The sequence below is a fragment of the Platalea leucorodia genome, assembly GCF_965183815.1.
Source record: "Platalea leucorodia genome assembly, chromosome: 7".
In the NCBI taxonomy this organism is placed as follows: domain Eukaryota; kingdom Metazoa; phylum Chordata; class Aves; order Pelecaniformes; family Threskiornithidae; genus Platalea; species Platalea leucorodia.
The window spans coordinates 68,712,033-68,726,824 of NC_138829.1; the positions used below are offsets into that span (position 1 = coordinate 68,712,033).

At 37.4% G+C, this 14,792-nt stretch overlaps 1 protein-coding gene across 2 annotated transcripts in view; it reads right to left on the reverse strand.

Annotated features, from left to right (window-relative positions):
* PRMT3 (protein arginine methyltransferase 3) overlaps window positions 1–14,792 on the reverse strand; it is a 71,304-nt gene that overhangs the window by 9,131 nt on the left and 47,381 nt on the right. For both annotated transcript variants that reach the window (XM_082318587.1, XM_082318588.1), the window contains 2 exons: window positions 3,855–3,905; window positions 3,564–3,651 (listed from right to left, as the gene is read on the reverse strand). In XM_082318587.1, the coding sequence (XP_082174713.1) occupies window positions 3,564–3,651; window positions 3,855–3,905 (139 nt within the window). The remainder of the gene's footprint in view (window positions 1–3,563; window positions 3,652–3,854; window positions 3,906–14,792) is intronic.

The following is a 14,792-nucleotide window of genomic DNA, read 5'->3' on the forward strand; positions in this document are numbered from 1 at the left end:
CAGCTCCCATTCCACCTCGGAGAAGTTGCAACCATTGCACGCCTAGGGCAGGCTGCGGCAGGAACGGCAAAGGAGGGAGGATTAATTGCAAGCCCCATCCTTTGGCTTGTAATGGCATGACTCTGTTATCGTTAGAATCCAGATCAAAACAGTCAGTCTTTTTTATGGCTGGGAAAGTAGACCTATTTCTACAACAAATAACCTGGCATCAAACAGCTGAGAAAATTAACTAGTTCACACTGCAGAATAAAACAATTTTGCCATGGCATAAAGCAGCTTTTTCCTGTTAAACATCCAACAGGTTCAGATACCTGTAAGCTCAACCTCTTTTACAGAGCAAATCCAAACACAGTTGGTGCTTTATAAACACTTTAGGCATATCCCCAAAAGCTATAAAGCATCTGATAGAGACTTTAGAAATCTGAGGGAACCATTTTTCTTTACTGAGAAAAAAAACCCAAAAAAACCAAAAACACCCCCCAAAAAACCCAAAACAACCAAAAAACACTGCCCTGTCTGAAAGATGCTTCCAAAACAGGAAAACATTTTAAATGCATTTTATATCACCAAATTCTTCTTTCATAACCTATTAAAATAATGAAAGCAAACGCCACCATGGGTACTGGTCAGATTATTGCAAGACTCAAATCATATTATTTCTGTTTATTTTCCAATATTTACTAAGAAAAGAGCTTGTCCTGATACATTTAGTCACAAGTGGGTCTTCTTCATTGTGTCTCCCAGTGCCATATATATATTTCTTATTCTAAGAATTTATACAGAGGATTGATGAGTATTGGTAAACACACAAGGATGGACATAAAGGCTGAAGCCTTCAAATGATGCAAATGTGTTTAATCTAATACCATTACTTTTTTTTTTTTCAGCTATCTCACATTGAGAACAGTCCATTTGAATACAAAAAAAATTTCCGCAAAAGCTAAGTACACTTGGAGTGGAGTTCAGTTCACCACGTGTGGCAAAAAGGTAACAAGCAGTGCTAATTCATTAACAAGTGACAGATGAGAAACAGCTGGAACTTTACATATACTGCAAAAGCAGTTTGAGCAGTTTGTTTAGCTGGTAAAATGGAAAGTGAAAGACTGAAGAAATCAAAGAATATGGTTAACCACAAATTACCAAGATGAATATTTAAGTCACTATTTTTACAAAGAAAAAAACAATATGAAAAAATGGAAGATAGGGAAATCTGTACTTAGAGTAACATGTCTTGAGGAAAACCGATTTTTGGAACGATGAAGGAGAAGAATCAGAGAGAATGGTTTTTCAAAAAAAATGACCTAAATTAAGCAACATTCCTATGTAAGGATCAGGAAACACCTTCTGCCCTGATAGGCTTATGTCACCCATGAACAACAAATATCCCATAGAAATTAACAGTGGGATTACGAAGGAAAAGAAAATTACACCAGGAGTTTCTCTCAGAACCTTCTCTAACACTAGAAACAACAGGTAGAGAATCCTAGATTGAAGCAGTAATTTTATATAAAATAGAAAACCAGACAGAATGGGTAAAAGGATGGGAAAGGGGAACTTTAATTATGAAGAGAAGGAGACAGGTAGAAAGAAGAGAGAAGCATAGCTGTAACAAGATTTGTTACGGGAATAATTTTAAGCAATATGAGCTAATGAAGAGAAAGGAAGGAGCTGCGGTAAAAGTGATCTTGAATGTCAACTAGGTTGTGTTCACTGCCTCAAAGCACACTGTTTCTGCAGTTGTCTTCAGAAAGTCACCGCACCTAGACTACAATTCTAGAGCCAGGCACACCTCCCAGTAATTTCAGACATTTGGTAAATGTCAAATGATCTGTGTAATATTAAATAATGTGCACATTCTAACAAATGTCATTGCACTTAAAATTTCACTTCACACTCCATGACATTGAAACTTAATGAGTTGCAGCAAGGAGACCTTAGCCAGCCTTGCCTAGAAAGAGAAACCAAACAGAACACAAGCCAAGTACAAATGCACCAATGCTTACGTGCATCCCAAGAACTAACAGGACCTAAGAATATGCTAATAAAAATTATTTAAGAATATAAAGTCAAAGCATGAAAGAGAGAAATGATTTGTCAGATAACATAGACCATAGTGCCTTCAGGAAAGGAGCTCCTGGTAAAAAGTTGCCATGGCTGATAGCTGGAAAGGGGAACTGCAAAAGCGGTCTAATTGAGCGCAGATGCTGCTTTCACCACTGACACTCATAATTAGGTCTGTTAAGAGAAACAATATTCCCTCTACGTCAATACTTCTCTATAGCATCTCTAAGCCTCTTGACCTCAGTTTCTTTTGCCGCATCCACATAAGTTTTTGTACACTTTCCCCCCATATCTCTGGTCTATTTATAAACTGTTCAGGTCAGGGCTATGTATTATCATGAGTTTATTAACTGACCAGAAGAAAAGAGCTCCATTCTGAGGTTCCTCCCTTGGTCCTGCTAGGCTGTAAAGAAAAATGGCCCGCAAAGACAACTAATTCACCATCGGGTAAGAGTTCAACAGTGGCGAGTAAATACCCAGCACTTAAGTGAACAAAAATAAAATAATAAAACAGTATAAAAACATAGCTACTTTATTTCCTTTGATTATAAAAAGACTAGGAGAGCCTGAAAGACAGTGCAGTTCTAAAGGAATAAGAGGGCAAGACACATAATTCTCGCCCTGTTGTATATCCATCCTCTTGCATGACTATCCTGTGACAGTCACGGACATATTTCTGTGTCTATAAAGCAACAGTATTTGACTACTTGCATAGAAATGTATTTTCAAGACTTACAAAACAGAACTAATTAAAACCACTAACAAGCATCACTTTAGTCTTCAAAACCTTACTCCAACAACTTGTCATCTGAATTTTGGGTTATCCAAAATTGTCATCATTGTTTGATGACAAAAAAAGCCTTTTTACTTGCATCAAATTCAAGGTGAAAGATATTATGGTACTTATCCATGTTATAAAAATTTGCAGTGTATCAAAATAACATCTTCCATACTTCAATGGATCAAGTTCATGGCTGTGAGTTCTTCGAAACTGTTTTCAATTTAAGAGCAATCCCACAGTGCCAGGTACTACGCCCATGCATATATTCATGATTCATTTAACAACTACAGCATAGTTCAGGAGCGCTACAAAAAATCGTGTGTAATCACTTGACAAATATGATACTTAAGAACATTAGTAATGTTAAAAGAATGTTAATAGCAGTGTTCTGGTCTTCCTTTTTTCTGCCTTGGAAATGTTTTGATACACAAGTTTTCTCATCAAAATTACAGTACAGAGCTAAGTAAGTATAAGGCATGTGCCCACTTACATACATATATGCAGACATTTATATGTATTTTTACATGAATTTTGTAGAATACAGATAGATATTTCCCAGTGTTTTGCTTAAACAAAAAAATTTCTTTAACAGCAGTTGAAAGATTTATATACTAGTTCTTCTTAAAATACTTCAAGAATTATGTAAGTGTTAAGATTTAAATTTAATGATAACAGCAGTGTAACACAACCACTGTTGCACCACAAGTGAATTTAAATATACCTGCTTCTACAGGAATTGGTTTCTCCAGGAGAAAAACTGTCTGTTTCCAGTGTGTTTTGGTACACTGGGGACCAGTTGAAAACAAGACCTGCAATGGAAGAGTTCAAGAGTTTGATCAAGAACAACATTTTTGATATCACACCACATCAATCAATTACCAAACACACACACACATGAAGTGTTTGCTACAGCAAAACAGACTCGCTGCCAAACACCTTGAGGCAGAATAAAGTACAAAACCACCCTTATCTCTCAAAGATGTTTTTTAAATGCATAACCCCAAATACTCACCTTGTTGTGACAGTTCTTCTCAAAAAATATATCAAAATAACCAGCGACTGCCTGTAAACAAAAGAGGAAAACGCAAATATGATAAAGGAGTAATAGTGACGCTCAAGAAAAAGTATATCATTAATATACACGTCTATTGGTGTTTCTACTCCTTTTCAAGCCTTTAATAACAGGAGCAAGGTTAGATTTTTGCTTTCAAGCATGCTAGAAATCAAAATAACCCACAAACCCTAATTGCAACTAGAATCACATATGAGAAAAGAACCTTTCAGATGTGCAAATCCACAAGCATAAAATTCAGTCCTTGTCCTCTACGACTCCCATGACCCTCATTAAATGCACACGCAGTACGAGGGATTCTGCATGACGTGTTCGCTCTTTGCGTAGCTCAACACTATTTTCCACAAAAGCTCCCTGTGAACAGAGGCAGAGCATAACCAGGCAGGGAATATTTTTCTTCCTCTACTACACACACAGATATGAAAAAGATTCACAAATGTCTCATGCTGGCCTTTTCAGCAGTTAAATAGTTTCTAACAGCAAGTCTCCATAGGATTCCTCAGAATACTTCTTCTGTCCCTCCTGCCATCCTCCTCCTGACCTCAAAGAGCCTCTCTTCAGTGCATAATTTATTAGTAGGACTTTTCTTCCACCTTGAAGAGAAATACAAAATGTCCGCGCACAAAACAGTACACCGACACTATTAGTTACACAGTCTTTTAATACTGGCCTGCTTTTTTGGCAAAAACAGTTTTTTGAGAGTCTCAGAAATTTCAAGAATTCAAATAAAGAACTGGAAGATGCTAATAAAATACCATCCACTCCACAGTTCTGCCTCTAAAAACCCATCCATGCTGACCTTCATTTGCTTTCTACTGTCTCCTACGAAAAGGCTAAAGCAGATCAGACCGCGGGCCCAAGGCAGTGACGCTGTTGTATGTCAGCCTGAAGAAATGGCCCAGAAGAGAGCTTTTGAGTAACTTCAGCTCCAGCAGCTGGGGACTCTCTACCCTGTGACAGCAGGAAGGGATTCTCCCCACGTCAGCTATAGCACACTCAAACAAGTAACGTACCAATTCGGTGGCAAGTCCGTTGCATGAAAACTCACTGCAAACAACTGATTATAACCTTCCTCTCATGGCACCAGTGTTTTTCTCCTACGTCTAGGAAACTGGTTGTTCTGAATAATTTCAGGACAAGTTCTGTAGCATGCCCTTCATTTTGACTCAGGGAGAGATTGTGAAGGAAAAAAAAAAAGTCAAACACGCTTACAAAATTAAGATAACAAACTGAAAGGCATAGGGCTTTATCATTGTGAAATATGTAATCTGAATGATAGCTAAACCATTCTGGTATTTTTCCTCTCTAGTCTAAATCCAGAACAGATTTCACCAAGGTGGTGGAGAATATAACGTGTTAAAGCCAGTAAGAAGTAAGCCTATGCTAAAGCACCCGTGTTAGCTTTTCAACTAAGGGCACTCCAGAGAAGCCTGGCAAGTTCCAATTCCAATCTGGGCAAATATTCTTAAAAAAATGAACCAAGGAAACACTGAGGGACCTTTGTGACAAATGAGCACCAGACATTGGAAACGGTGGTTCTTCCATCCCTTAAGTAAAGTCCTATCACTCAATGTTGAGAATCTCATTCCCAAGTGAATTACAGCCTTGTCTCTAATACGCCTTTTTGAGTAAAGATTGAGAAGGTTTTGACAAAGCTTTATTGACCCATCAGACTACTTTTATTGATGCACAGTCTTTTCTGGACATTAGTCAGATCTACTAAATCATCGAAAAATATTTTTCAATCATCAGGTCAATACTGTTGATACGCTTACAAGTTAAGACCTAGGATATGATTACTGGAGAAAGGAAAACAAGGTTGCCACAACAAAAATACGGTAAGAATTGAGGGGAAAAAAAATTGGCTTCCAGAGAAAATGAGACAATCAAGCTACATTTTGGACCAAAAAGCTAAAAGTTCCAAGCAGACATACCATAGCTAAGGTGGATGCAACTATCTATACACTTGGTAGCAAGAAGTAATAGAAATACCCTACATGCTACCCTGAGAAAACGTCCCCAGGTTAGCGTTTTTTTTGGGATCAAGTTCAGGCTGAAAAGAAACCGCAGTTACAAGCAAGGAAACTGTGCCCTGCTATTTGCCACCTCCTGTGCTCAGGGAAACAGGACTTGTACGCCTTCTGTAAGCGACCAGGATAAATAACCACCTTACTCCTTACAGAATCAATGATTTCCCTAACTGAAACAACCTGAAACACTGAATTTGACTAATCTAAATCAAAAGATAGTAACAGTAATTATTACACATGACAAAGACCACCTTATGCAGAGCTCCATGGATTACAGAGTTCAAGGGATTACAGAGAAGAGTTGTACATTGATCCATTAAATTCTTTTTGAACCAACTAAAAAAAACCCTCCCACACACACTTGGGTTGCTGATTTTTCTTTGTGAAATTGGTTACGGCTATGTAATTTGTTTTTAATAAACATTTTTAGGCAACCTGCCATCATTCACCAACACTGTGTTTCATCTCCAGATAGGTATCTCTCCTCTCCCCTCATATTTTAAATCTTTGAGAAAACAATAATACCAAACCCAGTAGCTACTGACCAGCTGCAAAGTTTGCCTAATGTTCACTACGGCAGCTATTCTACAAGCCAATTACAGTTAAGGAAAAACAGAAAGTGAAAATGCACGGATTAAATATATCCCACTTTGATGCACACAGTCTGTAGCTTACCCTGTAAAACAAGAAACCAAACCAAAAGTTTAAACCTGCTATTCAACAGAAGTAGAGTTATTTGCATATAACTAGGTCAAGGTAAGGTCAAGTCTATCCTAAAGCCTCCCAGTAACTCCAGCCTAAATTAACTACCTTCTTTCTTTCCTCTTCTTGATTTCACATGGAAGATTTGATGTGCTAGATTACACATGTTCCCCTGCCAACAACATAGCACTTTAGAAGGCATTCCATTTATCCAAATTATACATTATTTTCATGAAGTTCAGTTCTATTTCTGAACAGACACGTTACAGGAATTATTAAATTCACCAGCTCTTCTCAAGACAAGGGTTGTTCTGTATGGTCCTCTATAGCATATGCACACTTACATGCTCGACCAAACACTATGCTATAGTTAAATTTTTAAATATACTGTTGCCTTTTTGAGATCTTTCTGCTTTTGAGCTGTTTTGTCATATTTGACTTGCCCCAGGCCGAAGGGATCTCAAGCCAGCTGCACAAATATCTACAGACTCATTAAAATGAGCATACCTGGCCTTCCTAAAACCCACCAGAATATTTTGTAGCACAAGAAAAGCAATCAGTAAGAACAGTCATAATGAGTTTCAAGGCTGAGATGGTCCCGGGCCTATATTAAAGTTTAAACTGGTAAGTAATTAGCTACTGATACTGTTTTCTCCATTTCCTTCAACAATTCCTACCACCCATTCCAATACATCCGTGTACGAAACTGATCATTCAATTAAAAGTTTTATCAAAAGAAATAGGCTGGGCTTCTTCTATGCCAAAATACAGGGAGGGCATGCAGGATCTCAGCGTAGCTCTAAGACCTTTTTGTAGAAAGCAAGCAAGCAAAGAAGGAACCCAAGAGAAAGGGAAGCCTCATATTTGCAGTTAATCTAGAAAACCTTAGCCTTAAGAAAACCTTAGTCAAAAAGGAACCTTGTTCTTCACACCCAATTTAATGATTTCTTCATACCAGAAAAGAAGTTGACAGCTTCTTACAACCACTCAAGCTTTGCTTTAAGCAATCTAGGAATTCCAAGAATAGACCATTATAGTCTTACTACGATGGTCTGATTTTATTCATCTAGCAGAAAATAAGTACAAATGTTAACAATTAATTCCTACCACAACATTATAAATCCAGAGCATATCTTTTTTTTTTTGTTACAGCTCAATTTTATGAATCTTTTAATGTGCAAAGTCGTCAACTATTCTAGGAGAAGCAAACATTTAATTTTCCAAAAATTGGTAAATGACACCGCATCTCTAATACAGAAAGAAAGTTTTCCTTGCCTTGCCAAAGGCTTTAGTAAAGCTTTTGACACCATTTCCCACAGCATTCTCCTGGACAGACTGGCTGCTCACGGCTTGGACGAGTATACTCTTTTATGGGTAAAAAACTGGCTGGATGGCCAGGCCCAAGGAGTTGTGGTAAATGGAGTTAAATCCAGTTGGCGGCCAGTCACGAGTGGTGTTGCCCAGGGCTCAGTACTGGGGCCAGTTCTGTTTAATATCTTTATCGATGATCTGGATGAGGGGATCGAGTGCACCCTCAGTAAGTTTGCAGGTGACACCAAGTTGGGTGGGAGTGTTGATCTGCTGGAGGGTAGGAAGGCCCTACAGAGGGGCCTGGACAGGCTGGAGCAGTGGGCCGAGGCCAGCTGTATGAGGTTCAACAAGGCTCAGTGCCGGGTCCTGCACTTGGGTCACAACAACCCCACGCAACGCTACAGGCTTGCGGAAGCGTAGCTGGAGAGCTGCCCGGCGGAAAAGGACCTGGGGGTGTTGGTCGACAGCCAGCTGAAGGAAGATTAAGTCCTCCCTTCTTGTAAAATTTAACACATGCAGCTAAGCAGCAAAATATAAGGGAAAAAAAAAAAATCACTTACAAGTGGCATACTAGAAGCAATCACAGACACAAGCATATTAAAATGGAATATAGGCCTGGCCCGATTTTTATTAAAGGTGGCATCTTTTTTACAAGAAATCAAACTAAACAACACCCCCATAAATTCTAGATGATGTTTCACAACTACTGCTTTGGTTTCTTTTTTTTTTTTTTTTTTTTTTTTAAGCATAATGATAACAGTTATTTCTTCCATTGCAGTTTTCCTCATCTTTTTGCTCCACCTTTGACAGCTCATTTACAACTTCACCAACAACTAATCAACAAGAACTTCAGCCTTCTCTGGAAGAATCTTTCAAGTAAAAGTCTCTTGAATACCATCAAAGAGGAAAACAAAAATAATGATTTCTAAACTGGTAATAAATAACTGCAACTCTAGCCTGACACATGCTCTAGCCTCAAAGGATGTTCAATATTAGGAAACACTGCAGAAATATTATTCTTCATGTAAAACAGCTTATGGTCTTCATCCATCACTGAGGGTTTCTAAAGTGTTCAAGCAAACAAAGAAAAACTGTAAATGAAGCACGTCCTCCCAGTAAGATTCACTTGTCTTCAACATATTTTTCTTCCCTCCCAGCTAAATTATTTTGAGCCTATTTTTTCCCCATTTGTTCATGTAACGTACCAAATATATTAAGATCACAAAAAGCTTTAATGTATGTAATAGATTAATATTAGTACATATTATTTATACTCTTCCACTTAGAGCCCTTAGCTGAAATGGGAAGAGGAGTCTAAATTTTAATTCAAATATATCTGAATGCTAAGGCTTTTTTCTAAAGAAAATGGCTGGCTGTACATACAGCATTTTAACAGGATAAAACAAATGAGACTGCTCAACTCCTTATGAGAACTCATAAAGGCAACCTTACCAATTCACTTAGGAACAAGGAAATTAAAAATTATCATCATCGCTATCACCTACAGTGAGTAATTTATCATTCTTGCTCTTCACTAGTATCGTGTTCCAACAGTGAGTGGCTACAACAAATACAATTAGACAGCTGGCCACAGAAGTGGGAGATAATGTGCTTTTGATGGAGTTTATCCAAGCATGGAGATGGAATGTTTGTCATCCACGCGGCAGAGTTGCTGCGTTTTTATCACAGGGAAAAGAAACCCCTCGCTATTAAAACCCAACAATTTTGTGTTTTAAAAAGACTAAGAATCTGGAGATCACTGCAGAGGAGGCTACCAATAACTAAATAGATCAGAAGGACAAATCCTGCTTCGTAACATGATGGAGTAGTCTTTCCTTTAAATAAAAATTGGCCATTCAAGGTGTGTTCAACCGTGGTACTCAAAGCCAGATTTCCAACTTTTAGCTTAAAAAATTTAATTTCTCACCTAAGGTTGGAATTAAAGACTTACATGCTAATACTTCTTTTTGGCTCCCAAGTGGAAGACTGGACATGAAGAAACGAAGCTAACATTTAAGAAGATTTTAACAAGCAAAGGTTTTTCCTTAGTCAAAATCATTTTTTCCAGTCAACTCAACTTCCTTTTTCCTTCTAAAGGTTTTAATACATCAGTCACGTCCTCTGGTTCATTATCCTTCTTTCACCCCCTTCCTCCCTCTCACTTTTTATACACATCCCCCGCTCTTTGACAAGATCTCCTGGGAGCAATGAAGAGATACTGCCATTTTCCTCCCAGGGGATATTGTTATTCAGCTAGGAAAGATCAACCTTGATGGACTCACAGGGGAAACGCTCGCAAACAAAGAGAAAGTTTGTCAATTGATTTCTACACCGAGGGTAATCACCATTATGTTTTATCTCAAAAGCTCACACAGTGATCAACTTACAATACAATTAATGGAATATTTTCCTAGCAGCATCTACTAACTGATATTAGCCAGATGTCTCATTAAAATCAGCAGTGACAAACCCTAGCTCTTTACTAGGAAAATGCACTTTTGCAGGCTAATTAAATTTATTTTTGGCCATTATCTTTGTAAGACTGAAATCAAGTCAACTTGAAGTGCTTTGAAACAATTTCATATAATGATTCCATGCAACTGTTTCATGCTTTGAAAATCTTCAATCTTTGCAAGCTAAAATAATGATAAATAAACTTAATGCTAAAAGATAGTACTTCGTGGTAAACCACAGGAGGAATAAAAGAAAAATCAACAGAAAGAATACGTGCTCTGAAGAAAGCCTTGACTCCCACCCGCCCCGCAATAACTTCTGAAAGACTAAGCAACACATACAAGGGCACATTTAAAATGCTTATTTTTGCTCAATCTTTCCATATTTCTCAAGTTTATATGGATTTTTTTTCCTGAACACTTATTTATTTGCTTGAACACCTGGAAGAAAACCCTATTTAGAGCATCAAGCTTTGCTTTTTTTTTTTTTTTATATTTTTATTTATTTATTTATTTTTTAAGAGATATGACTCAATAAATTACAAGATCATCTGCAATACGCTTAGGAAGCGCCTACAGAGAGACATCAGGCTGATCCGTTACAAGCATGACTTAATATGCTGCTAGGGGGTTTATTTGGTCATACAAAAGTATGAAAGGAATTTAAAATAATTTACAGGTGGAAGAACAGACAAATCAGGTACGCGTCAATTAATACTATGCTCTTAGGTTTTGGGAACTGCATAGTTTTTCTATTTGCACAAGCTCATCCCTAAGTCTGGGCATTTATGTCCTTAGTCCATTTATCTAAAACCAGAAAACAGTTAGCCTACTGCCCTCTGAATTGCATGGTTTTCAAACAACCTCTAGTACAATTAAGTGGCACTGTCATACAGCCAGATAATTAGCCAAGAGGTCAGCAAGAAGGCTTTCCAAGAGCAAGAACAGTAATAATATCTAGAAAGAAGAGAAATATCTATTTCAGCACTTGCATTATCAGTTTTCAGGAAGTAAAAGGTTTGTACTAAAAAGTGACAACACAAAATGGAGGGGAAAACAAAAATAAAATCAAAGGATGAGAAAGAGGTGGGTGGCAAGTCCCAAAGGTTAGCATTAGGCTTGAGAGGCTGATCTTCCCGTGGTCCCTCCCGCCAAAGAGCAGGAAAAAAGCTCTGTTCCTAACTCTCTCCTAGGTGAAGCAGCCTTTATGAAATCCTCCCTGAAGCGTTCACCAGAACAATTTACAAGAACAGAAATAAAGCATGGGGAAATTAAGAAGAGGTCAACTTCTCTGTTGAGAATGAAAATAAAAACAGAATTTCAAAGAATATCTACTAAAGGGGGAAAAAAAAAAAAAAGAGAGAGACTGAGGAAAAACTAAGGTCATATTTTAAAAGTATTTAACATCTTGCTACAGAAACGAGAAGTGCAGCCTCTCCTGCCTGAGGGGTCCTGGGGGTGTTCCAAGTCATAATCAAAGCAAACGTGGTAATGAGTTGGTAAAAAGACTGCATTATGGCTGATTCCTGTTAGCTTTTACAACTTACTGTCCTGTTACCACAAACATGCAAACAGGTTGATGGGAGGAAGCAACACACCCCAACATGGCTAATGCCTCCAGAGTTGTCAGCTGAAAGCTTAGCCCTTCAACGATGAACATTACGTTTCGTACTCCAACTAGACCAGGCCGCAACTCTCTTCTCCGAGTACTTGCTCAATTACTTCCCATCAGTGCTAAGCTTCTGCAAAAACAAGTTCAGCAACAGCAACCACGCATTCCATGCTGCTGAGGCATTTCCACGTAAGAATGTCTACCATATACTCCTCTGTACCATATACACCCACGCAGTGCCTTGGAAAGAAGGAGCACGGAAACCCACTCCCCACAACCCGATGACACAGAGTAAACTAGGAGCCTATCTACAATAGGATCCCCAAAACAACTAACATATCGCCGTGCACCTAAGCTTCCCACTTGTTTGGTTTTTAAAGACAGACCACTTAACAGGAGTCCTCGTTCTGATGGTAACACTGGTCCAAAGTTAGCTTTGCTATTGATGGCAACACTAGGAATAAGACAACCAAATCTGTTTTCTCACTTTTATGGCACAGAAAGGGCTGAGAAAAAGCTGCCTTGCAATGAACTTTAGGTTGTGAGCTAAAAAACCCTGATACACAAGCATATAAGGATGGATTTCCAAACTGTTATTATTGTGAAATATTTTTTTTGTAAATTAAGTAAAAATATTTTAAAATGTTCATATTTTAAAAATGCAAAAATCAGAACAGACAAGTACAAAAAGCTAGAATTTTGGGAAATATAAGCAGCTTTCTCTTTTTGTGCAAAAAATGAAAAGCCATTAGAACAACAGAAGACAGATGCAAACAAGAAAAACATCAAATGGTTTTTTTCAAAGGACAAATTGCAATCTTAAAGCATCTCCTCAAAAATTCTCAACATAAATAATGGACTTTTATTGTTCATTTACTGCAAGGTTAGGCAGCCTGATATGATGGATGAACTGTCAACCCCCAACTAAACTTCTACAATCCATCATAGAAAGAGTGGAAATTTCACTCAAAGTGTCAATAAACCTAAATGATGAAGTGCAAAATACTTTACAGAGTTCTGATCATTTTTTAGAACCTGCATTCACTGCAAAATTTCAGAAACACTGCTCTTCCCCCACTTCCCTCCCCTTCTCCCTGGAAGTCATAAAATGGAGGTTTACATCTTGATTTCATACAACAGAAATGAAGTTTTAGTAAAGGTCTAGTGCTAGGGAAAAAGATGTTTACAAAATAAGCTATTTTACTCTACCCAAACATCAAAAAGATCACCAAGATTTTGTCAAGATTTCTGTTTAACTAATCAGTTATTCAAAAGTGGCCACATCAAGAAAATTAACCCAGGACTGCACTGGAGCTTGGTCTGAAATCAAAGCTGACCCTGCCCTGAGGCAACTAGAATTATTCTATGATTCTGTAACAAATAAACACAGATTTTCTTTTTGTGAACGCACAACAAAATATATAGATTTCCATTTATTAAAAAACAAGAGGTTACTGTATCTTTACTTAATTTGGTGATAATTGAGAAAATAACTATGAAGTATTTGTACATAGCTACTAACACTAATAACAATACTTTAAATTATATACATTCACTTTATAATTATATACTTCACTTTTTAACACCAACAAATTCTTATGCATCCTATTACACAGCAAAAGTGGTGGCAAATGCAGCAGCATGAACTAACCCGCAGGCCCATCCAAAACCAGCCAGTACATTGCTTGACATAAGCTGATAACAAATTCTTGGATACCTAAGTGTCCACACTATACAGCAACATATTCTTTGTGTCCATATCAGAGGAAGCCTGAATCTCTTCTTCATGCGAAAGACAAATAAACCAGTTGTAGCAGACTTATCACAATATATTAAAAATTAGCTACTCATTACCGCTTTGGACTTGATTCTGTGACGTGCTGTGACAAAGCTAAGCATGAAACTCCCTGCAGAAGTATCACAATACACTAGACTATGAAAATTTTAGTTTGTACTACAGATCTCAGAGCCTAATACAAACTTTTGTCAAATTTGATGGGGGTATTTGAATAAATTGGTAGAAAGCATTTATAATTGATGTTGAATGTAAAAGCATATTAATGCAGTCATAAAATCTGTGAAAATTAGGTCATCCTTCCTTTGCTTATCATTTAGCATTCAAAAACTCAATGCATTACTTTAATCTAAGCCACCACCAGGCTTTCTCATCTGTACCTCATCTTTATTCCAACTGCCCTGCCTAACGGTAACACTACAAAAAACCATCTATTTGATTCTTTTCTTCCTTATTCCAACAAAGAAAGCAAGCTGCGCATCATAACTAAGTCAAATCAAAAAGGTATTCTCAGATAGGTACCAATCTAAACACTTTTAAATATTCATGTTCAAATACCTAATTCGTTTTAGCTTTAAACACATTCATAACACCTTTCTTTCAGAAGTCACTCACACCCTTACACAAAGTATGTTAAATAAAAGTACTTAGGTATCTTCCTTGACTTATACTTCAAAAATGGAACACAAAACACGCAACGTAAACCGCATGGGCCCTTGCAGAAAAAAACCAGGGGACATTTTTCATTACCACAAAAATCAGTGTTTCTCCCTGTGTTTTCATAACTACCAGATACTGAATGACCAAGAAAAAAAGTTGCAAAATGAATGTGTATTTATGTAAATTCATACCGAACAATGTAGGCACAACTTCAAAGAAGCATCTGAAGGATGCCCTAGTACTAAGTTTTCATTTAATTCTAAAGCTCAGAATGAAAGCTTTTTTCCTTCTTTTCTTTCTTTTCACATTGACTAG